Raw genomic sequence first — 25,956 nt, forward strand, 5'->3', positions numbered from 1 at the left:
ATAGAGGCACAAACTCGGAAAATTATAAGATTTACTGGGTATTCCAATTCTCTGAGTTACTGGTTATCTGGCAACATGTAGAAGTTTGGATCAAGGAAAAGTACTAGTAGTCCAGGATTTTTTCCTGGCTATCCAATGGCGAACTTTACTTTCACCTTGACCTTCAACGGACGTCATCTTCTAGAGTGTCGATACTTTTCGGCACTAAATTGATATAAACAGATTACTCATGGGTTTTTGGGATCGCTAAACACGAATATGCCATCAGAATTGACCTCCGGAGGACGTGGTGTCCAGGGCCACTGCCATGGGCGTCATCTTCTAGAGTTTCGATGGTTTTCGGCATTTAATTGATGAAAATGAATTACTGGAGGGTTTTTTGAGGTCGCTAAACACGAATATGCCACCAGAACCGACTCCCGGAGCACCTATTTTCCAAGGTAAATGAAAGGCGCTCCTGGAATTTCAAGGGTCTTTGGTACGATATTAATGCAAACGGATTAGTTATAGGTTATTGGGGTTGCTGAACACGAATACGTGATCAGCACAAACTCAGGAGCACCTGGTGCCTAAGACAGGTTATCTTCTGGAGTTATAAACCTAAGAGTAATCCATTTTATTCCTTTATTTGATTCATCCGAAACTCCAGAAGATAACCTGTCTTAGGTACCAGGTGCTCCTGTGTCTGTGCTGATTACGTATTCGTGTTCAGCAACCCCAAAAACCTATAACTAATCCGTTTGCATTAATGTAGTACCAAAGACCCTCGAAACTCCAGGAGTGCCTTTTATTGACCTTGAAAACCAGGTGCTCCGGGAGTCGGTTCTGGTGGCATATTCGTGTTTAGCGACCTCAAAAAACCCTCCAGTAATTCATTTGCATCAATTAAATGCCGAAAACCATCGAAACTCTAGAAGATGACATCCCTTGAAGTGGCCCCGGCCACCACGTCCTCGGGAGATCAATTCTGATGGCATATTCGTGTTTATGGATCCCAAAAATCCATGAGTAATCTGTTTATATCAATTTAATGCCAAAAACTCTCGTAACTCTAGAAGATGACATCCGCTGAAGGTCAAAGTCAAAGTAAAGGTCGCCATTGGATATCCAGGAAAAAATTCTAGACTACTAGTACTTTTCCTTGATCCAAACTTCTACATGTAGCCAGATAACCAGTAACTCAGGGAATTGGAATACCCAGTAAAGCTTATAATTTTCCGAGTTTGTGCCTCTATATCTTGAAAATCCTTCATACGATTGGGTTGTGCCCTTGAGAACTTTTTATCAGGATGCTTTAAAGAGTATTTTCCCAAAGTATGAACGAAATCCACTGGGACCTAATTTCCATAAGGTTTGTGCGGGGTACTTTGGCACACATATCTAACATGTCAAAGAAGAAAGTAATATTGTGTGGATGTGCGCTCTTACCCTGGGGATGAATGTCACCCCTTCTAGTGGGTGGAAAATCATACTTTCAAAATAAGTTCGGAATTGGATAAACTGACTACTTCTAAGCAACTTTTTGGTTAAGTAAGTTTAGAGTTATTTCAATAAGTTAATATTTTCGAATTATTTTCGAGTGAATATCTTTAGTTAAGTGGAATCCAGAAAGCCATGTCTGAGAGAGATCTCCGTCCAGGAGATTGGACAGATCGACGCGGCTGGAGAATAGGAACCGGAAGGAGCAGGACGCTATAAACCGGTGTTATATAATATCTTTATTTTTCAACGAAAAAAAACATGTTTTTAGACAGTTCTTCGCAAATAACTCAAGCAGTAAATATTTTATCAAAAAAAAATATTCTTGGCAAAACTACAGCCAATAAATTAGTGAAAAAACGATGTATATAAAGTATAATATGCGCCCAGTAGAAGCTGAGCTGTAGCTAATGAAAAATAGGTTCCTATTTTTCAAATTTCCAATCGAATATTTTACCGGGGAATAACCAAAAAACAACCGACTTAAAAATTTTTTTTTATTTTCAAAAAAGTTTTTAGCAACCAAAGTAAGCAAATAAGTTACGATCAAAATAATGTTTGTCCCTTTTACTTTTTGCTAAAAAAAATGGTGAAAATCACCCCCTAATTACCATCCCAAAATAAAATTTATTGTTACCGTTTCACAAATTATTTTGCTTATGAATCACTAGTGTATGCAAATTCTGAACAACCATCAACATATTAAGAAATTTTTGTCTTACAAGAAAACAAGAAAAAAACACAAAATATTCATTAAAGCAAAACATACATTGTTTTTACTCTTTGACATTGGTATCACTAGCATTTAATGATGGGCAAGTATGAAGCGAGTATGAGGGATACGAAACGAGCTGCCTAGCGGGGAGTTTGAATTTAATTTTTTTTTAAACTCACCCCTAGAGGAAAAGCACATATCGGCACAAAATCAATTTTTTTGTTTAACATATTAGCTATGCCTATGCCAAATTTCATACCAATCCAATCGATTCATTAAAATTTACAGCAAAAACCGTGAGTAAATGGACTGGTGAAAATTGTAAAAAAAATATTTATTTTAACGTACCTACGTTATAATGATGGCAATTTATAAGAAAATTAGCTAATCTCACCGGGACTGATGTGCGATCTTACCTATCATTTTACACTAACACATTGATATTATTATTATGTTATACTATCAACAAACACGTTGCTTTAAACAAAACCAATTGTTTTAGCTAAACTTATCGTTCTGTTACAAGCGATTTCCTTGAAATTTGCTATACAAAGGCCAATAAATAAAATTTACAGTTCAATATACAAGGATTAATAGCATTTTTTGATATTGTTTATAAAAATGATTAAACGTAAATTTCAGATAAGATATTTTCTGTTTCAAGGAAAAGATAGCTTTCCCAAAAATACTAAAAAAATATGTAATATATACCTTCTTTAAAAATATATAAGTAACACGAATGATCCGGTTACAACAGAAAGATATTAAAAAATTATCTCAGAAGAATCAAAGACCCAATGACGAGGACAATCTCTAACTTATATGGGGCAGATATTACATGGGTAGAAATTATTAAAGAACACACATATGTGTTTTTTGGCAATTTTCGGATTTTAAATCGCTTATAACTTTAAAACTATTATATTTTGAGAAAAATGTCAGGAAACTTATTTTAATTAGAGTATTCCAAAGAATCTAGAAAAAATACTTTCGGAGGAAAATAGAATTTTGAAATGGAGCGCCCCGCACGGGCACAAAAAATCGGATAAACACGCATATTTAACAATTAAAAAACAATAAAGTAAGACGCGATCACTCTTCAGAATCTTGAAGCTGAATGTTTAGTCTTCAATTTAACGATCTGTCAACCTCAAAAATACTAATTTCGATATGAGTTTTTAAGCCTCGAAAATGCGTATTTTCGCATTTTTCAGATTTTAAATCGCCTATAACTCGGAAACTATCAATTTTTAAGAAAAATTACAAGATACCTTTCTTGTCTAGAATGACCCAAGAAACCTAAAAATATTATATTCTAGGGCAAAAAAATGTGATCTTTTGTATTTGTTTTAAAAAATTTGTTAAACAATTTTTGTCCAAAAATTCCGCCCGGCACCCTTCAGATTTGTTTAAAGGGGACATTTTTGAATAGGAAACCAAAAAGAAACCGAATCAGAAATTTTATCAGTCGGGAGCAGTCTCACCGCATGGACTATAAAGCAGGCGCTGAGCCATTTGAATACACGAAAATATTAAAATGCCGATCTTCGCGGTTCGTTCAGTTACTCTGAGCTAATTAGCAAAATACAAGGAAAAGTTATTTACCAGCAATTTTATTGCTGGAGTCGAATCTTATTATTGTATGTATTAATAATATAGATATGCAAAGTCCGCAGATAGTGTGCTACTTTTTTTATAAACACAATGGCACCCGAAAATCATGTTTTTTCAGTTTTTGCTCTATAATTCCAAAGATTGTAACTCTAGACCAAAAACACTCAAATAAAAATTCACCGCAATTAAATTCTGCATAGAGGCGTGTTTTTTCTGATTTACTTGAATAAAAAAAATGCATATTTCTGCAGTGCATGTATTAAGTCAAAAAATATGAAACCTTGTCACACACTAAATTCCAAAATAAATAGTTTTTTCGAAATTGAAATATTAGATGTAAGCCACAGTTAAATAGTACATGTGGTGAGAAAGCTCCCGTCTGAAAAAAATTCTGATTCGGTTTCTTTGTGGATTCCTATTAAAAAAATGTATCTCCGTTAAATTTTTGGGCAGAAATTGATTAAACAATTTTTTTAAACAAATACAAAAGATCACCTTTTTTGCCCCAAATAATATTTTTGTTTTAAGTTTTTTGGGTCATTCTAAACAAGAAAGGTATCTTGTAATTTTTCTCAAAAATTGATAGGTTTTGAGTTATAGGGGATTTAAAATCTGAAAAATGTGAAAATACGCATTTTCAAGGCTTAAAAACTCATATTTAAGTTAGTATTCTTGAGGTTGCCGAGTAGTTGAACTGTAGTTTAAGCATTCATTTTCAAGATTCTGCAGACTGATCGGGTCTAACTTCAACTTGCACCTTTGTTACTTAATTGTTAATTATGCGTGTCCATCCGATTTTTTTGCCGGTGCGGCGCGCACTTTTTCCAAAAATCTCCTATTTTTCTCCGAATAATATATTTTTAGATTTTTCGAGACATTCTAAATAAAATAGGTTTCTTGTCATTTACTCAAAAATTAATAGTTTTTAAGTTATAAGGGATTTAAAATCCGAAAATGCGTTTTAAATTCCTTATAACTTTATAACTATTAACTTTTGAGAAAAATGACAGGATAAATTATTTAGAATGTCCGGAAGAATCTGAAAAATATATATTATGTCGGAGGAAAATAGGAGAATTTTGAAAAAAGCGCGCGCCGCACCGGCCAAAAAATCGGATGGACACCTATAATTAAGAATTAAATAACAACGGTGTAAATAATTGAAATTAGACCCGATCAGTCTGCAGAATCTTGAAAATTAATGTTTAAACTACAATTCAAGTATGTACTTGGCAACCTCAAAAATACCAATTTTGTACGAGTTTTAAGCCTTGAAAATGCGTATTTTCGTATTTTTCATACTTTAAATCGCCTATAACTCGAAAACTATCAATTTTTGAGAAAAATCACAAGATACCTTTCTTATTTAGAATGACCCAAAAAATCCTAAAAAATATTCTTCGGGGCAAAAAAGGTGATCTTTTGTATTCGTTTAAAAAAATTGTTTAAACAATTTGTGCCCAAAAATTTCGCCCGACACCCTTCAGATTTATTTAAAGGAGATATTTTTAAATAGGAATCCACAAAGAAACCGAATCAGAAATTTTTTCAGACGGGAGCGGTCTCACCACATGGACTAAAAGGCTCCCTACAAAAAAGATGTTATGTATATAAAAATTGAAAAAGAGGAACTGTAGGAAAAAATATTCACGGCTCCGAAATCTTCGTCAATGGACGGGTTTATCACTAGATGAATTGTTACATGCCGCGCAAGATCGAGAATGATATCGACAAATCGTCTTGGAAGCTACCCACGCCTAAAATTTGGGCACGGTTCTTAAAGAAGAAAAAGATATATAAAAATTGCGTCTCATATCCATATTAAAATAGGCAACAAAAAGACTAAAAATATGTTAATTTTGAAATGCAAATAGTTGGTTACTTACCAGTTGTTGGAAGGCATATTGCAGATTTTAGCAGAAAATCCATTTTGAAGCGTCGACTAACTTAGATAGTGAACCAAAGACTTGGGCAGTATAAGTAGTACCACTACCAAAGTGCGAATACCACCAAAGACTGGATGATTACGCCAAGATTTTTTGTGTATTTATAGACATATTATGTTCCCTTAATCACCTTCTAATGGCGTATTGATTTGTTGCATATTGTAAGGGATATGTTTTTGATTAGGTTTCATTTAAAAACGATTAGGAAGTGTTGCTGTAATAATATAATCAGGATTGGCCCTGGATTAAAAATGTTTAAATAAAAATATTACTAAGATAAAAATATTTTTTTTATTTATTTTAATGCCTTGACAACTAATGGCCATTGGCATGGTAGAGTTGATTTGGCAATAAAAGAAGTACCTTCTTCTTCTTTTTACGTAGACATGACTCTGTCTGTTTTTCAATGTGCCTCCAGTAAGTTGTCATTCCACCTTTTTTGTGGTCTTCCCACTGATCGTCTTCCTATTGGGGAACCGTCTCTCGCCGTACTTACTACTCTATTTGTTGTCATTCGATTTATGTGGTCGTTCCATTCTACTCTTCTGCTTTCCACCCAGTTATTAATGTTGTCCACCTTGCATCTCCTTCGTATATCTGCACTTCTAGCTTTATCCCGCAGTGTCTGACCATCGATTTTTCGCAGTGTTCTCATCTCTGCTGTTTCTAGCATTCTCTTTATCATTTCTTTATCAGGTCGTGTTTCTGCCGAGTATGTCATTATTGGTCTAATGACTGTTTTGTAAATTCTGCCTTTCACTTCTTTTCGAATGCTTTTATTTCTAATTATTGTTTCATTTAGGCAACCTGCGACATTGTTTTATTCACCTGATCTTCCACTTCTGTTTCGAGCTTTCCGTAGCTAGATAGTGTGATGCCTAGATATTTAAGCTCCATGACCTGTTCTATTATTTGACCCTCCAGCTCTAATTTACACATTATCAGATCTGCTGTCATAACCATGCATTTAGTCTTTTTGGGGAAATTAACATGTTAAATTTTCTAGCGGTTATATTAAATTCGTGCAGCTTACCAAAGAGGTACCTAGTGTACTGTATAGGGTATGAGTTGAGTAAATGTCTTGTTACCTTGAAAAATTGACTTCATTGTCTTTTCAAAGAGACACAATTGTATCCGAACATCAGCGGCCCCTCCGGTGAGCACCGATTACACAAAGATAGAAACTATTTGCATCTATTATTTTTTAATACATGAAAAATCGTAACCATTAGTACATTCTCTCATGGTTTTTGCTCTAAATTTTAAAGAGCCGCTTGGATTGACATGAAATTTGGCATACGTATAGCTTACATGTCAAAGAAAAAAAGTGATATTGTGCCGATGTGTGCTATTGCCCTGGGGGTGACTTTCACGCCCTCTTGGGGGTGAAAAAATATATGTCCAAAATAAGTCCGGAAATGGGTAAACTGACTAATTTTAAGTAACTTTTGTTCTATAGAGCTTTTTCGACAAGTCAACACTTTTCGAGTTATTTGCGAGTGAATGTGTTCATTTTTCAACAAAATAACCACATTTTATACGGTTTTTCGCAAATAACTCAAAAAGTAAGTATTCTGTCGAAAAAAACGTTCTTAGCAAAAATATAGCCTATAAAAAAGTAAAAAAATTGGTGTATGCGTTAAGTCTCTGGATCTCGTAGAACCAGAGTTATAGCCAATGAAAAATAGATTCATATCCACCAAATTTCAAATATAATATTTCGACGTGAAATATCCAAAAAATTAAGCACTTTTTGGGGAAAACCCATTAAAACTTTTTTAAATTGTTTAACAAAAGCTTTATTAATGTTTTTACAAAAAGTTTCTAGCATTAAATTTAAGCAAGTTACGCTCAAAATAAAGTTGGTCCCTTTTGTTTTGGCAAAAAAAAATCGGCAAAGCCACCCCCTAATTAGTAACTTAAATGAAATTAATCGTTACCTCTCCACAAATTATTTTACTTAGGTGTGTTTATATAATCTGTAACTTTCATCGATTCAAAGTGCTTATTTTTGAAAAAAATTGGTTTCAAAATAAAATTTTTAAAAATTTTAATTTTGATTAATATGTTTTTCTCAAAATATCTTAAAAATTGTTAGAAGTACCAAAAATCTCGAAAAACAAAAAAAGTCAGCATTGCTTTTCTGAATATCATGTATTTTTTTGTTTATCTGTTAGATAAAATTTGATTAAGATTTGGTGTTTCTAAATTTGCATACATTCGTGATCAGTGACTCGTTCAACCCCTTTTAACTACAGCCCTTTCAATAATAAGGACTTTGAACCGATGAAACTTACAGATCATATAAACAATACATACACGAGTCAAGAAACTTGTGAAGTCGTAACGATTAAGTTCATTTTTGATAATAATTAGGGCGTGATTTTCTCGATTTTTTTACCAAAACAAAAAGTGACTAACTTTATTTTGAGCGTAAATTGTTTACTTTTGATGCTAGAAATTTTTTTTATAAAACAAAAATGAAGCTTTTTTTAACAATTTTAAATAAGTTTTAATGAGTTTCCCCTAAATGTGCTTCATTTTTGGTTATTTCACGTTAAATTATTCCATTTGGAATTTGACGAATATGAACGTATTTTTCATTAGCTATAACTCTGCTTCTACTAGGTATAGAAACGTGATATATACACCATTCTTTTAAATTTTTTACAGGCTATATTTTTGCTAAAAATATTTTTTCGAAAAATTACTTACTATTTGAGTTATTTGCGAAAAACCGTCTAAAGGCGTGGTTATTTTGTTGAAAAAATGAACATATTCACTGCCAAATAACTCGAAAAGTATTAACTCAGTGAAAAAACTCTATAGAACCAAAGTTAATTAAAATTAGCCAGTTTATCTATTTCCTGACTTACTTTGGACGAATATTTTTTCACCACCAAAAGGGGGTGAAAACCACCCCAGGGCCAGAGCACATATCGGCACAATATCACTTTTTTTCTTTGACTTGTTAGCTATGTGTATGCTAAATTTCATGTCAATTCAAGCAGTTCTTTAAAATTTAGAGGTCTTGCAATATTTTACCGTTAACCTTTAACTAGCCGCGTATCAAGTTATGACATAACTACACGCGTGGCGTACTTTATACGTCACAAGAAAAGACACTTAAAAACAGCGGATTTGTTTATTTTTTTTTTTTGAAAAATACACTGAGTTGTTTGTATAAACCTTATTTGGCATAAGTGAATACTTGGAGTTCCTTCTCAGTAAGCCAATTGGGATTTATAACTGGAATCATGGAATAACTGGATTCCATGGTAAATAAAATTATTAATAAAATTTTTTTTGAAATGTATTTTTTTTAGGAGAAAAAATATTGTTAATAATGAAAAATATATTTTGTGCCATAATGACTAAAAAACAATTGAAATATGTACTTATATTACTACTTATATTAATATATTCGTGGGGTATATTGTCCACCACCGGAAACAACAAATAATAAAATGTAAATTACGATCTTTCCAGAACGCCGATTATAACGAAACTAAAACCAAATTGTAAAGCACATTCCAGTGAGAGGTTAGAGTGATAAACAAGGTCAAAAATTAAATTTTTAAAAATATCTGCAGTATAATTCTTATATCTGACGTACAAAATACGCCAGCGCGTGTACTTAAAGGTTAAAGAACGGACTACATTTGAGATTCGAACTCATGACCCATGAATCCATAATCTCTCCTATCACTCAATCACAGGGGGATGTAAAGAGATTTTAAGATACCGTATAATATATTCTTACTATGTACCTGCAGTCTATTTGTTCTTCTTGTAGTTTGATGTCTGCCATCAATCGTTGAGTATTATGTTGGCTCAAAATTTTTCCCAGACTAACTTTATTGACACTAGCTCTAAATATAATGATACAGACTGATTTCCGTACTCAAAATATTCAGCCATGATGTTCTTTTTTCTACCAAGACCACGTTTGGCTTGGATCTTTAGTTGAATAATAAGATAATATATTTTTCAGAATGTCTTATATTGTGACCACATTTACCTTGGATCTTTAGCTGAATTTCTTCTTCTTAAAGTGCCCTCTCCGCAATGGAAATTGGCTACTACAATTACAAATTCTTGTCTCTCTTTAGCTGTCATTATTTGCTATTCAAAATTTAGTCCTGTCCATTGTGGAATGTTTTTTAGCCACGATGACCTTTTCCTTCGTAGTCCGCTTTTTCCCTCGAACTTTCCTTTCACTATTAGTTATTAGTCCATTGAAATGTTACACATAGAGTTGCATTTTTTAGAGGAGTCAATTTTATTTTGTTTTTATTTGTAGGAGGATTCAGTAGAAGCTTAAGTTCAAGTTTTTGGGGTCGCCACCCTTGTCCCCCGGCCGCCATCTTGGAAAAAGTGGTGCGAAGGGCTTTCGCACTGTATTTCCTAAACTACCTAACTTACAGAAAATTTAATTACACACAAAATATAGCAAATTAAATTTTCTACAATTTTATGTCTATTACCGTTATAGTTAAGTGACCAACAAAAAAGTAATAAACCAAAATAAGAAAAAATTTTGTAAGAAGATTCCTTTTGGAGGTTATAACTTTTTTGCGTAGATTTCACAATATAATAACAACATAGCGATTCTGTAGAGGATTTTTCAACGAACAATTTTTACTGTAAAGTTGTTTAATTCTATTTATTTATCAAGGTTTTGCAGCACTCCAAACTTGACCAGATTCTCGAGTTCTCATAGAAATACAATAAAACCAAAACCTTAGGCTTACTTTTCTATCTATATTCATTTATTATAATTTTAACATTCATATGCTATTATTAAGCTATTTTTGATCATTTTCCTTGCCACCTATGAGGTAGAGTCTGGAAGCGAGTTTTTTTGTGAGGTATCCCCAATAGGCCGAGTCCACGGACTATTTCTAGACAAAATAATATTATTTATTATTATATGTTGAAAAATATCTATCGTACTTATTATTTTTTCATTTTTCTCGATGGTCCAGGCTGCGAGTCAAGATATGAATCAGTATCTGAGGTGAATTTTTGTGGTATAATAAGTGTTAGAGTTGGCGTCATTGTCGGTAATTCATCTTCCAATACATTTTCTTCAATAATCAGTGTTGATATTTCCACGATTTTGCTGAAATTTTCACCACCACAATGGAGGCACACTGTTGAATATTTGCGGTCTGATTTTCGACAACCACATGCATTTCCAGTTTCTATTGCATCTGCAAAAGCTTTTAATAAGCTCGGGGGTACTGGAGGCGTGGAAGTTTGGATTGGTATCCAAAAGGTTCCATACTTTTTCCAGCCCCAATCTTTTTGATCACAATGTTTACCGGCCCATGACTGAATCTGGTGATATACTTGGAGTCTGTGGAAATGGGCTGCATATTGTGTTGGAGGAAGTGAGAACAGATTAAATGCATTTCTTGTCATTGTTTTAGAAAATCGTTTGTATCTCAGGGTTTCCAGAGAATCGTCTTTATTTCCGCCATATAAAGCGACCAAAACGTTCGTCGACAACAGTGAGTAATGATAGCTCGAGTTTCCCAAATAATTTTAATAATAATAATAAGGCAAATAATTTTCCCCAGAGGTTTTTTACATATAAAATAATCACCAATCACCACTCATGATGCGCGCTTACAAAAAACACAAAATCCTTATTTAATCGCAAAAATATAAATTTTACCCACAAAACTCTCAATAGTCTTATCAATAGTAATACCACTAGTGATTCAATTTTCGCGATAAGTCTGTCGATTTACTTCTAAACGAAACTGAGTTGCTTGAAAACACCACGAGTCCGTAGGACGAGTGGTGTTTTCTTTAAGCAACTCAGTTGAGTTTAGAAATAAAAGACAGACTTATAAGATAAATTAAATCACGACTGGTATTTTATTAGACTATTTCACGAACAAAGTGATAGGTCAAAAATTCAGTAGAATGAGAGGAAGGAATTTAATAATAATACATTTGATCTAGGTAACCCAAATCTACCCATTTTTTGAATAATTCACAATTAGTCACAATCATGAAATATTTATTATGACTATAAATAATTTGTTATAATTATTTTTTACCTATAACAATAAATAATTTGTACACGAAAAAAATACATTATTCTCGACTATAATTATTATAAACGGTGCAATTGTAAAAATTTTGAATAGTATGACCGTTATTAGGTGGATACAATGTATTGTTGCTATTATTACTTGATGTACTTGGAGTATTTCTAAAAGTATTCACTATGTTCTGATGATATTCGGCACTAAGATGTAAATACGGTTTCATCGAGTTCGAACTTCCATGTCCAGTAATTTTCATAGCTTGTTGTTCACTAACGCCAGATTGTAGTAACTGACTAACTGCAGCGGCACGATTAGAGTGATTCGTTATTTTCACTTTTTAGTGTCTAATCCTATCTTTTCTGCAGACATTTTTGTCCATTTGGATATTGTATTAATTCCAATAGGACAATTCTTGTACCAATTACTATTATTATATTTATTCCACTTGCCATTCACAGTCAGAAAAAGTCTATCATTGGTAATAGTTTCCCTTTTGGATATAAGTTTCCGGTATAATCTCACAGGACACATTTCAGGATTCTTCAAATTTTGAGTAAGCCATTTATTATCTGCACAGTTCTTATCACCACCTTGGCGGGTTTTGGAGAATATCGGGTTATATGCAATTCTGTTTGTTAAACAGCCTTTGTTGTTAGTCTCTTCCTTGAAAAAATGTAACATGGAAAAACTTGCTTCGTTACCTCTCCAAGCTAATTCTACGGCAGCTATATGAAAAAACTTCTTTTGGAGTCCCTCTGGCGTGTCTTCGTCCCATTGTAAGCACATATTCTTATATTCATCCGAAGTCATAGCGACAGAACTCGTTTTCCTTTCATCGGGTACAGTTTGCAACAATTTTCTCTTACTATCACGAGCCGCTCTCGCTTCCTTGAAGGTTATATTTTTGAAGGGATCAATATATCTCTGATACTAACAGAAATATTTTTCTTGTACCAATTTTGCAGTAGTGTTCCATATGGTTTTAATAACACTCTCCTTGTAATCACTACCATCAATTTTTCGCATGTTGAAAGCCCAGTCTTTTAGAATGAATGCTAGTCTTTCGTTGTTATTTTCTGCATCTAATTTGTAGTTGCGATCCACACAGAACATCATAAATTGTCTCGATATATAAGATTTAGATTTTCTTGTGTTACTCGGTATATTTTCTTCAATGCTTTGGTTTATAACTTCGTTTGAAGCACCACCGAAACGACTCATTTTGACGTATACAGCTACAATAATTTTTTTGGCACACGTCAAACTTTGCTTTGCGATCGGTATCCATGGTTACGTCGTTGAAAACACGAAGCTGATAGACCAATCAGAATTGAAAGACAGTTGGTGTTTTCGCGATAACACAAGCTGTCTTTGGTTTGTGATTGGTCAGATTATGTGAAAATTTTAAGATGGGTGAAATAGTCTATAAAACTCAAAATACTTTTCACAATTTTTAATACGGCTGCACGTGGCCAAATAGGTAGCACAACTGTAAGAATAATAGCCTAATAAAATAAAAAAAGTCAAAATGTAAATTCTTACAGGTTGAAACAAATTTTATATCAAAGTTTAGGTGGGTACAAAAGATATTTTCAAGAAAGTATCCAAATCATACAAGGGGATCATTGTTTAAATAATTAAAAAGGGGTCATTTTTGCAAAAAAAAATATTTTTTTAACTGCTGAGGTCATTCAATTACTAATGAAGGTCAACAGGATTACTTTCTGTAAAGCTGAAGGGCAAATCTTTCACATAAGACTTACTAAATTAAATTTGACCCCCTATTTATTTAAATAATTGTATATAAAACTGTAAAAACAAATTTGCAAAAAATTATTTTTAGCGTTTTAAATAAACACTATTAAATATCTTTTTTTATAGACAAAGTTGCGCTATGTTACTAGTATGAAGCAAAAAAAAACTGGTTGAAAAATATTTAATATTTTTTGAGATATTTAATTTGTTTATTAAATGTTACTATATTTTCAATTGCAAAAACGCGGTTGTTGCCAAAGAAATATTCACCTGAATAAGATCTGAATATTTTGATTTTTATCTATATTTTCGACAAATGTATCGATAAATTCAAATTTCAACGAAACTCCCCCCTAAAATGGCACTTAAAAATTATTCAAATTTGTTTAAAATTTGTTTTTTTAATAACGTCGCAGGGACTAAGTATTTTGAAATGTCGTTTCGATAATTGGGTTCCTGGGAATTTTTTACTAATTAACAAAATTTTTTTGTCGTTTTTTCTTCTTCTTTTTTTTTTTTCTTGGAGTTATATTACTACGGGCCCTTTTAGGGTTAAATTTCATTAAGAATGTCGAATCTCTGAGTTGTAGATTCTAGATCTAAAAATATTAAGATTTAACTAAAATCTCTTAAATAAAATGTGGCTACTTACTGAGTTACAGGGTGCTTTACTTAAAAATTTAAAAATTATTGTTACCAAGTACTTTAAAAATATTTGAGCTATCCTTATCATATTAGGCAGAAAGTGTGGCTATTACACACCCTACTAAATTGTGATTAGTAAACGTTTCTAGCTAGTGCCAGAGGCGTACGACAGGGTATAGTGAATGATTAACCCTTCCCAAATTCTACGCCACTGGGTGAATTACTATTTTAGCCAAATTTTTCGATTTTTCGAAGTACTTTGTATGTAAATAACTTTATTGGTATCGATAAAGTCATTAGTTTGCGAGATATTGGAAGTTTAAAATGAATGCCGTTTCATGTTTAACGTCCAATATCTCGAAAACTAATGACTTAATTGTTGCCAGTAGAGAGTATATTATTTACATATAAAGTATTAAAGAATCAAAAAATTTCGCTAAAATATTAATTCCCTCAGTGGCGTAGAATTTGGGAAGGGTTAATCATTAACTATCCCCTGTCGTACGCCTCTGGTAGTAGCTAGAAACTTTTATTTATCACAATTTAGTAGACTGTAGAGTACCCACACTTTCTGCCAAGTATGAGAAGGATACGTCAAATAGTTTGAAAGTACTTGGTAAAAATAATTTTTAAATTTTTAAATAAAACACCCTATAATTCAGTAAGTAGCCACATTTTATTTAAGTGATTTTAGACCAGTCTTAATATTTTTAGGTCTAGAATCTACAACTTAGAGATTCAACATTCTTAATGAAATTTAACCCTAAAAGGGCCCGTAGTAATATAACTCCAAGAAAAAAAAAGAAGAGGAAAAAAAGACAAAAAAAAATTGTTAATTAGTGAAAAATTTCCAGGAACCCAATTATCGAAACGGCATTTCAAAATATTTAATCCCCGTGACGTTATTAAAAAAACAAATTATAAACAAATTTGAATAATTTTTAAATGCCATTTTATGGGGAAGTTTAATTGAAATTTGAATGTATCAATACATTTATCGAAAATATACATAAAAATAAAAATAATAAGATTTAATACAGGTGAATCTTTCTTTGGCAACAACCGCGTTTTTGCAAATGAAAATAGATTAACATTTAATAAACAAATTCAATATCTCAAAAAATATTAAATATTTTTGGACCAATTTTTTTTTTTAATACTGATAACATAGCGCAACTTTTTCTGTAAAATAGTATAATTTATAGTGCTTAGTTAAAACGCTAAAAATATTTTTTTGCAAATTTGCTTTTAAAGTTTTATGTATAATTATTTAAATAAATAGGGGGTCAAATTTAATTTAGTAAGTCTTATGTGAAATACTTGCCCTTCAACTTTGCAGAAAATAATCCTGTAGACCTTCATTCGTAATTGAATGACCTCAGCAGTCAAAAAAGTAATTTTTTTTGCAAAAATGTCCCCTTTTTAATTATTTAAACAATGATCCCCTTGAATGATTTGGATACTTTCTTGAAAATATCTTTTGTACCCACCTAAACTTTGATATAAAATTTATTTCAACCTGTACGAATTTACATTTTGATTTACATGTAGTGTAATTTTATTTTACTAGACTATAAGTGAATTAGAGGGGAACTGACTGCTGTGCCACCTAGAATAAATTATAATAATAAAAGTAATAGTAAGCAGATACTCAGCCGGTACGTAAGAAGAATGACGTAACTTCAAATTTTGACAATTTCTCTTTATGTAATTAACGTCTAAAATACTATGTACAGATGATACAAAAACGACCGAATGTAAAAATGTGCTGAACCACTATAGGATAGTAAAATAAAATTACACTACATGTAAATCAAAATGTAAATTCGTACAGGTTGAAACAAATTTTATAGTAAAGTTTAGGTGGGTACAAAAGATATTTTCAAGAAAGTATCCAAATCATACAAGGGGATCATTGTTTAAGTAATTAAAAAGGAGTCATTTTTGCAAAAAAATTACTTTTTTAACTGCTGAGGTCATTCAATTACTAATGAAGGTCTATAGGATTGTTTTCTGTAAAGTTGAAGGGTAAATCTTTCACATAAGTCTTATTAAATTAAGTTTGACCCCCTATTTATTTAAATAATTATACATAAAACTTTAAAAACAAATTTGCAAAAAATTATTTTTAGCGTTTTAAATAAGCACTATAAGATACCTTATTTTACAGGATAAGTTGTGCTGTGTTATCAGTATTAAACAAAAAAAAATTGGTCGAAAAATATTTAATATTTTTTGAGACATTGAATTTGTTTTTTAAATGTTACTCTATTTTCAATTGCAAAAACGCGGTTGTTGCCAAAGAAATATTCACCTGTATTAAATCTTATTATTTTTATTTTTATGTATATTTTCGATAAATGTATTGATAAATTTAAATTTCAATTAAACTGCCCCCTAAAATTGCATTTGAAAATAATTCAAATTTGTTTATAAATTGTTGTTTTAATAACGTCGCGGTGATTAAATATTTTAAAATGCCGTTTCGATAATTGGGTTCCTGGGAATTGTTCACTAATTCACAAATTTTGTGTCTTTTTTCCTCTTCTTTTTTTTTTTTTTCTTGGCATTGGTATTACTACGGGCCCTTTTTGGGTTAAGTTTCATTAAGAATGTCGAATCTCTAAGTTGTAGATTCTAGACCTAAAAATACCTTGGTCTAAAATCACTTAAATAAAATGTGGCTACTTACTGAGTTACAGGGTGTTTTATTTAAAAATTTAAAAATTATTTTCACCAAGTACTTTCAAACTATTTGACGTATCCTTATCATACTTTACAGAAAGGTTGGGTACTATACAGTCTACTAAATTGTGATAAATAAAAGTTTCTAGCTACCACCAGAGGCGTACGACAGGGGCCAGTTAATGGTTGACCCTTCCCAAATTCTACGCCACTGAGGGAATTGCTATTTTAGCGAAATTTTCGATTCTCCAATACTTTCTATGTAAATAATATACTCTTTACTGGTAATGATTAAGTCATTAGTTTTCGAGATATTGGACGTTAAAAATGAAACGGCATAGTTATTTTGATTCATTCATTCATTCATTTTAAACTTCCAATATCTCTCAAACTGATGACTTTATCAATACCAATAAAGTTATTTACATACAAAGTATGTATTGGAGAATCGAAAAATTTCGCTACAATAGTAATTCACTCAGTGGCGTAGAATTTGGGAAGGGTCAATCATTTACTATGCCCTGTCGTACGTCTCTGGCACTAGCCAGAAACGTTTATTAATCACAATTTAATAGGGTGTATAATAGCCACACTTTCTGCCAAGTATGATAAGGATGCGTCAAATAGTTTTAAAGTACTTGGTAACAATAATTTTTAAATTTTTAAATAAAACACCCTGTAACTCAGTAAGTAGCCACATTTTATTTAAAAGATTTTAGTTAAATCTTAATATTTTTAGGTCTAGAATCTACAACTCAGAGATTCTACGTTCTTAATAAAATTAACCCTAAAAGGGCCCGTAGTAATATAACTCCAAGAAGAAAAAAAGAAGAAAAAACGACAAAAAAATTTTGTTAATTAGTAAAAAAATCCCAGGAACCCAATGATCGAAACGGTATTTCAAAATACTTAATCCCCGCGACGCTATTAAAAAAACAAATTATAAACAAATTTGCATAATTTTCAAATGCCATTTTAGGGGTGAGGTTAACTGAAATTTGAATTTATCAATACATTTATCGAAAACATACATAAAAATAAAAATATTGAGATCTTAAGCAGGTGAACATTTCTTTGGCAACAACCGCGTTTTTGCCATTGAATATATAGTAACATTTAATAAACAAATTCAATATCTCAAAAACTATTAAATATTTTTCGACCAATTTTTTTTGCGTGATACTGGTAACATAGTGCAACTTATTCTATAAATAAGATATCTTATAGTGCTTATTAAAAACGCTAAAAATAATTTTTTGCAAATTTGTTTTTAAAGTTTTATGGATAATTATTTAAATAAATAGGGGGTCAAATTTAATTTAGTAAGACTTATGTGAAATATTTGCCCTTCAACTTTACAGAAAATAATCCTATAGACCTTCATTAGTAATTGAATGACCTCAGCAGTTAAAAAAGTAATTTTTTTGCAAAAATGACCCCTTTTTAATTATTTAAACAATGATCCCCTTGTATGATTTGGATACTTTCTTGAAAATATCTTTTTCCGCAAATCGCCAGGAAATTTTGACATTCCTGTCAAAATTTCTTGAAGAAAAAGTCAGGACTTTCTTACTGTAAGGAAATGTCATTTCCTTACTGTAAGGAAATGATATTTCCGTACAGTTGTTAGTGTTCTACATAAATGATAAATAGAAAACACATTATTATTAATTAAATTTATAAGCGTCAAGTTTGACAATTCAACCTCAATACGTTTCCATAGTAACCCAAGTAATTTTATTAGGAATTTCAAAGCACCATTTATTTGGGAATAAAATTATCGCGTTTTTTTTAAATCAATCAATATCTGTCGAATTTTAAACGATTTGCGGAAAAATAGTATGTTTACCTCGTAGGAAAAGCCACATTCCTGGACTCTGTGTTGCTAAGTCTCGGCTTGCGCCTCGACTTAGCAATCTTCACAGTCGTCCAGGAATGTTAAGCTTTTCCTTCCCGGTAAACAATGTACTATTGTACCCACCTAAACTTTGATACAAAATTTGTTTTAACCTGTACGAATTTACATATTGACTTTTTTTATTTTATTAGGCTACTATAGAATAGTTGCGTCGTTACTGAAATACGCTCTATGTTAGACTTTGTTTCAGATGCATAATGACACAACTGTAGATAGGGTTAAAAATGGGGCGATTAAAATTAGATAATGAAATTCTAACCAATATCGATGAAAATAAAAGCCATCGTTGTCAAAAAACAAACGCCATACCGATGCTCCTGGACGATTACTCCTCATGTAATCCCTATTTTAAATATTTAAAAATCTTTTTGAAGTTATACTTCTTTACGGGCGTAATGACGGTGAAATTTTATATGGTAAATCCTAGCGACCGGGCGCATGCGCTTTATAACTTTGTTCTGATTGGATGTTCAAATGACATGACAAAAATTATCCAATATTTATTTATTAATAACAGATACAAACAGGTTTCCCTACTTACATGTATCCGTATCTACAATGACAACAGTTTAGTACAACATGCACATAATGTAATAATTCAAGTGTGAATTTGGCAGCTATGGCACAGCTGTGGGACTGTGGTTTGGTTATAATGTATGCTTGTTGCGTTTTAAAATTTGTAGGAAGAGAAACAACAAACAAAAAGTTAGTTAATGGTTATACTGCCTTTTTAAATAGTTTTCATATTATATTTTTGGACTTATTTACATAGAAGAGATGATTGTTGCATGCCAATGTGAAAGCTCATCAAACTGTGACTAGTATGAGTGCCGCAGATCTCGCTTATTCAAAGCTAAAGAATCTTTCACTGGTAAGTGTTTTATAAATAGTTGATCAAATTTTGTTATGATATTTGAACATAGCCACTTTGCACGACGCAAGTGATTGCGAAATTTATTAGTCGTTATACGAGCTCCGATACCTACCTGGAACGTACCAAAATACATAAGTAGTATGTAATACTTTTATTTACATAATTTGATTACCATCAAAATTTCTATCAATATTCACCTAATATATTGTTTTCTTACTCTATATTTTGTTGTATTTTTTCAATTCTAAATCATTTCAATTCAAAATCAAAATAATTTGATTTACATAAGTTAAAAATGTCAAAAGGTTAAACCGTTTAGTTAGACGATCTTCGCACATAATAACAAGCTGTCTCTGTGGCGAAGTTTTAATGCGAGTGAATCCCAATACAACGCAAATACCAGCCGCGTGGTAAGTTGGTTCGAATCCCAATAGAAACTTTTATTTTTTTTTTATACATTTAATGATTGTAAGTATATTTATTATATAATTTTATTTTCAGAAAATACGTATTTAGTTAAAACATTTTCCGACAATTAATGTTCAGAAATCATTTGTGGCATTTTTAATGTGTTTGTGTGTGTTTTATTTTTTTATTATTTTAATTTTTGGCACTGTTTTAATAAAAATGTTTGAGAAGTAGTAAGTATAAATTAATTTAATATTTAAATAAAATATAAATAAAAATATATTAATTTCGTTTATAATCATATAATCATATAATAGAAGTATAACTTCTTACGTGCGTACAAAGTACACACACATTCTTTTTTTCCTATTCTGAGGAATTTTGCATCTTGCGGTTGCGTCATTCTTCTTCTGGACCGGCGAATTTGTCCTCAAACAACTTCTTGGGCCTTTTCTATATAAATATACTTAGAGTTTTAAGTTTCATAGTGGGGAGAAACGTGAAAAATAAATTAATAATAGCATAGGAATGTTAAAATCATAATAAATTGTATGAATAAAAAATATATAGATAAAAAAGTAAGCCTGACGTTTTGTTTTTATTGTATCCCTATGAGCATTCGAGAATCTGGTCAAGTTTGGAGCGCTGTAAAACCTAGAAAAATAAATAGAATTAAACAATTTTATAGTGGAAATTGTTAGCTGAAAAATCCTCTATAAAATTGCTATAATATTATTTTATTGTAAAATGAACTGAAAAAAAGATAAAACCTTCAAAAGGAAACTAGCTAAATAATGTTTACTTATTTTTGTTTATATCTTTTTTGTTGGTCACTTGACGATAAAAAGTGGTTAAAAAAAACAAAATTGTATAAAATTTAATTTGCTACATTTTATGTTTAATTAGATTTTCTGTACGGTTGGTAGTTTACGAAATATAACGCGAAACCCCTTTGCACCCCCTTTCCAAGATGGCGGAAATTAGGACTTAGGAGATTAGGAGAAGTTAGGACTAGCGATTAGTGTTTCACGTTTCTCAGACTCTTGTCTCGTCCCGTGTCCCGCACTTTTCCATATGTCCCATCCTGTATCCAGTCCCGCAGCTATTTTCTCTGTGCTCGTCCCGTGTTCCTCGAGACGCCCGCTGTTCTTCAAAGCTAACTTAAATTCAATTTTCTAAATAAGTATATTTTACTGTATCGTACTACATACGCAGTATGAGTATAATAGATGAAGTTGTAGGATCGTGCAAAAAAAATTTTTTTCAGATTTCACTTTTTTTCCACGTTTTGAGTCTAAAAAGAAAAATAAGAAAAAAACATGTCGGAAGTATGTACGTATGTACGTACGTACGTATGTTCGTACGTATGTCGCCACCGCCCAGCAAAAACTACTGGACCGATTTCGATGAAATTTGGTATGAGTAAGTTTAAGAGAATTTTGTCGAGAAACTAAGCTTTTGAAAAAAACGTCTCAAAGGGGGGGCCGAAATAGGGGGGTTATTTGGGGCCCATTTTTGCAAATTTTGACCGAAACGAATGAAATTTAACTTAAAGTTAGCTCATCGATAGGTAAATAGAAATACGGAATTTGACATTTCCAAATTTAAAGTGGCGGCCAGCATGGCCGATGGCCTACCCGATACATTTCCCTACCAATCTAAAAACTTGTTTAAGATAAATTTAATTTGAAAAAACATTTATATAGCCTAAAGATGGGGCTATAACAAGAATATTATCGTTTTTCAGAAAAAGTTATGGGTTGCCTATATTTAAGGGGTCAAAATTTGACATAAATTTGAACTAAATTTTCTCAAAAATGACTCCAAGGAATTTGTTTATTTTTTGATATATTTTTGATATCCTATCGGTTAATTGAATAACATTGGTCAGATTTCTTAACTCTTCATAGGAGGGGAGTTATGAATTTTTTATAAAAAAATATTCGAGTTCCCGTAACTACCTCTGTAATAGAAACTAAAATTTGAAATTTGGCAGACACATATAGTACTTTGTTATTTATTAGCGCAATAAATTTTACCCACAATATGGCTTCCGGTTTAACCGGAAATGAAAAAAAAAAATCTTAATTTTTTACATCGGCCATGTATATTTTTACAAATTTTTTAAAGAATATAAAATTATCTTTGCAATGACATAAAACTCGTTGCTGTAACTCAAAAACTCGAAAAGTTACAAAAAATTGAAATTTTGCTAGAATCTTGTGTGTGTCCCCTCTCACGCGATCATAGCAGAGCATTATTATAGGGCAGTCAATGAGGGTATTTGGCTCCGAATTCCATCCTACTACATCGATGTACTTGATATTTTCACAGTAAGTAGGGAATAGCTCAAACAAAATCTACCCTATATACTATGGCGCTTTTATCTTGGGGCAATTCCCACCCCTTCAAGGGGGTGGAAAATTTATTGGTCAAAATAAGCATGGAATTGGCTAGAGAACCTATTTTTAAGCAAAAACTGATCTATACTTTTTTTTGAGAACTCAAACAGAATACTTTTTGAGTTATGCGTAGTTGAAAATTGGCCATTTTCGTTTAAAAATGACACGTTTTCGGACGGTTTTTTGTGAATACCTTAAAAACTATGCATCAAACTAAAAACACTATATAATTTTTTTTTTAATTATAAATAACAAAGAGATTCGTTCCTTCGTAAATTTTCTATTTATAATACAAAAAGAGATATGGTAGGTAAAAAGAGTTTGTTTTTTGGTGCATATTCAAAGTGCTCATGCTTTTGTAGTGTTTGAAAAGGCCTTTAAAATGAGCACCGTTAAATGTCGGTTACATTCAAACTAAGCGAGATATGGTGCAAAAAAATATATGTATAATGTACTTTAAGGAAAAATGAGAAGTACATACATTTAACCCCTCATTCACCAGAATTTAAATGCATTGTTTTTCTTTTGCAATACCTCTTAATATAGTGTTATTTCTACTTTCAAAAAGTTGGACGGTTGAAAAAAATAAGATCAAATTATAGAGCGCATTTTTAAATTTTCTTAAAATTCTTCCTTTTGCTCCATGCAATTCGAAAATAAAAATGTTCTATCCCCGAGAAGTGGTGAGAACCGCCCCCATGATAAAAGCGCCATAGTATATAGGATAGACTTTGAATTAGGAGATTGGGCTTTGGGCTACTCCCAAAATTTCATTACAATCCATGCAGTAAAATGCAAATATTGTAAACTATTAATTTCTCAGAAAAATGGACTAATTTGAAATGAAAGTATGACTAATATTCAATTGATTTATGCAATAATCTATAGTGTCTCCCCGAACATTTTCTCAAATGCGGGAATTAATGATGCGTAGAACCATAAAATATTTTCAAGTATACAAGGTGTTTCTAAAATATCAAAATAACGAGTAACTTTGTTATTTTTATAGAATGCCAGTATCTAGTACGATAACGATAATAGATCGGTACGATAAAGTTCTCGGGCGGCCCTTCCGTCCAGCGTTTTTAGGTACATATTTTAAAATGCTTATAAATTATAGGAGGTTCAAATTTCCATGAAACGTAATAATATTAACGTTCTATAAAATGTAAAAAATATACCCCAGGCTGTGCGTGAAAAAACGTGATATAATTCAGGAATTTTTGAAACCTATCAGGTGTTGTAAAGGATGATGCCAGGAATAACTTCTACTAAAATGTAACCAAAAATATTGTGCGCTTTATTTTTAATTGCGATTTTCATTTGTTGAATTTGCAATTTTTATTGATTTTTAATTTTTTAATATTGATTTTAGAAAAAAACTTTTAAATAGAAAGTTGTAGTAAATTAAAAAACCTACAATTTGAGCTATGGTAAGTTTAATTTAGTTAATTGGTTATTGCAAAACAGCCTGCGAAAAGTCCAAAATGGCCGTTTTTTACAATTGCATTATTTATTGTACAAATAACTTTTTTTTATTTTTTAAAGCTTTAAAATGAAGATCTTTCAATTTCAAACATAAAAAAAAATTGTAACGCCATGTTAACGAATTTTTTGCTTAGATATTGTAAATTGTTTATCCCAAGAGGTAAAATCTCGAAGGCTATAACTTTTTGAAAAAAAAATCGTAGAAAGTTGGTGAAACATCCAATCTCCTTCGAAAGAGTTATGTTTTCATATTCTGATGTAACTAAATGCGTAAAACATTTTTAAACCTCTAATTTTTGGATTTGAAAATAAGGGGGCAAATTTCGTTATAAACATTTAGAGCTGAAGCGGCCCTGTACATCCTATGAGTCTTTAACTTACATATTATTGTTGCTGAAGATGAAACTAAGGTTTATAAAAAAATAAAAAATTTCTATGACCAACTGAAGCCGAGATAATTTTTGGGTTTGCAAATAAGGGGGCAAATTTCGTTATAAACATTTAGAGCTGAAGCGGCCCTGTATATCCTATGAGTTTCTAACTTACAGATTATTGTTTCTAAAGACGAAACGAAGATTTATAAAAAAAATTAAAATTTTCTACAACCAAATGAAGCCGAGATAATTTTTTTTTTTTTCTTAAATCATAGTGCCTTTATTTATAACAATTAAGAAATTATTTTACAGTCATTGACTAAAGAAAGACTTATATTATCTTAAAGTAAAGATTATTATAAAATATAATTATATTTAATTATTAGAAATTATTTTTTAAATCGGTGCTTTTGCAAGCGGCCGAATTTTGCAAATCGCCCGGCTCGCTTCAAATCCGCGCGCTCGGAAAATTTTTACGTAACTTGTATTAAATGACAGAAAACAATTTAATAATATTACCATTATAATATACAGTCTATTTACCACTGTATTTGTTTTTCTTTATAAACTTTTATATGTGAAATCCAAAAAGAATAGTCACTACAAGAAGAAAAAGTTTTATGTAATTATAGTAAGAAATAACATTATTATTATTATATTTATATAACAACGAAAAAATTAAAAATATAGTTATATATTTCATATATATGTATCATTTTTGTAATATTATTTCTTCAGAAATGAAATTTCACATATAAAAGTTTATCAAGAAAAACAAATACAGTGGTAAATATATTGTATATTATAACGGTGATATTATTAAATTGTTTTCTGTCAAAATTTAATACAAGTTACGTGAAAATTTTCCGACCGCGCGGATTTGAAGCGAGCCGGGCGATTTGCAAAATTCGGCCGCTCGCAAAAGCACCGATTTTAAAAAAAATTTTAATAATTAAATGTAATTATATTTTTTAATAATTTTTATTTTAAGATAATATAAGTCTTTCTTTAGTCAATGACTGTAAAATAATTTCTTAATTTTTATAAATAAAGGCACTACGACTTAAGAAATAAAAACAATTATCTCGGCTTCAGTTGGTTGTAGAAAATTTTTATCTTTTTATAAATCTTCGTTTTGTCTTCAGCAACAATAATCTGTAAGTTAGAAACTCCTAGGATGTACAGGGCCGCTACAGCTCTAAATGTTTATAACGAAATTTGCCCCCTTATTTGCAAACCCAAAAATTATCTCGGCTTCGGTTGGTCGTAGAAATTTTTTATTTTTTTTATAAATCTTTGTTTCATCTTTAGCAACAATAATCTGTAAGTTAAAAACTCATAGGATGTACAGGGCCACTTCAGCTCTAAATGTTTATAACGAAATTTGCCCCCTTATTTTCAAACCCAAAAATTAGAGGTTTAAAAATGTTTTACGCATTTATTTAGATTAGAATATGAAAACATAAATCTTTCGAAGGAGATTGGATGTTTCACTAACTTTCTACGATTTTTTTTTTCAAAAAGTTATAGCCTTCGACATTTGACCTCTTGTGATAAACAATTTATAATATCTAAGCAACAAATTCGT

At 31.2% G+C, this 25,956-nt stretch overlaps 1 protein-coding gene across 4 annotated transcripts in view; it reads right to left on the reverse strand.

The window, feature by feature from the left end:
• LOC114345791 (clavesin-2) overlaps window positions 1–25,956 on the reverse strand; it is an 80,421-nt gene that overhangs the window by 45,581 nt on the left and 8,884 nt on the right. Inside the window, exon 1 of one of the 4 annotated variants that reach the window (XM_050645974.1) lies at window positions 5,695–5,791. The exons of 1 other annotated variant lie outside the window; for it this stretch is intronic. In XM_050645974.1, coding sequence (XP_050501931.1) covers window positions 5,695–5,737 — 43 coding nt within the window. In that variant the 5' untranslated portion in view covers window positions 5,738–5,791. Of the gene's footprint in view, window positions 1–2,542; window positions 2,753–5,694; window positions 5,792–25,956 lie in introns of those variants that run through there. 2 more of the 4 variants (XM_050645975.1, XM_050645977.1) reach the window with 2 other exon arrangements.

Source organism: Diabrotica virgifera, chromosome 3, assembly GCF_917563875.1.
Source record: "Diabrotica virgifera virgifera chromosome 3, PGI_DIABVI_V3a".
NCBI classification, from domain to species: domain Eukaryota; kingdom Metazoa; phylum Arthropoda; class Insecta; order Coleoptera; family Chrysomelidae; genus Diabrotica; species Diabrotica virgifera.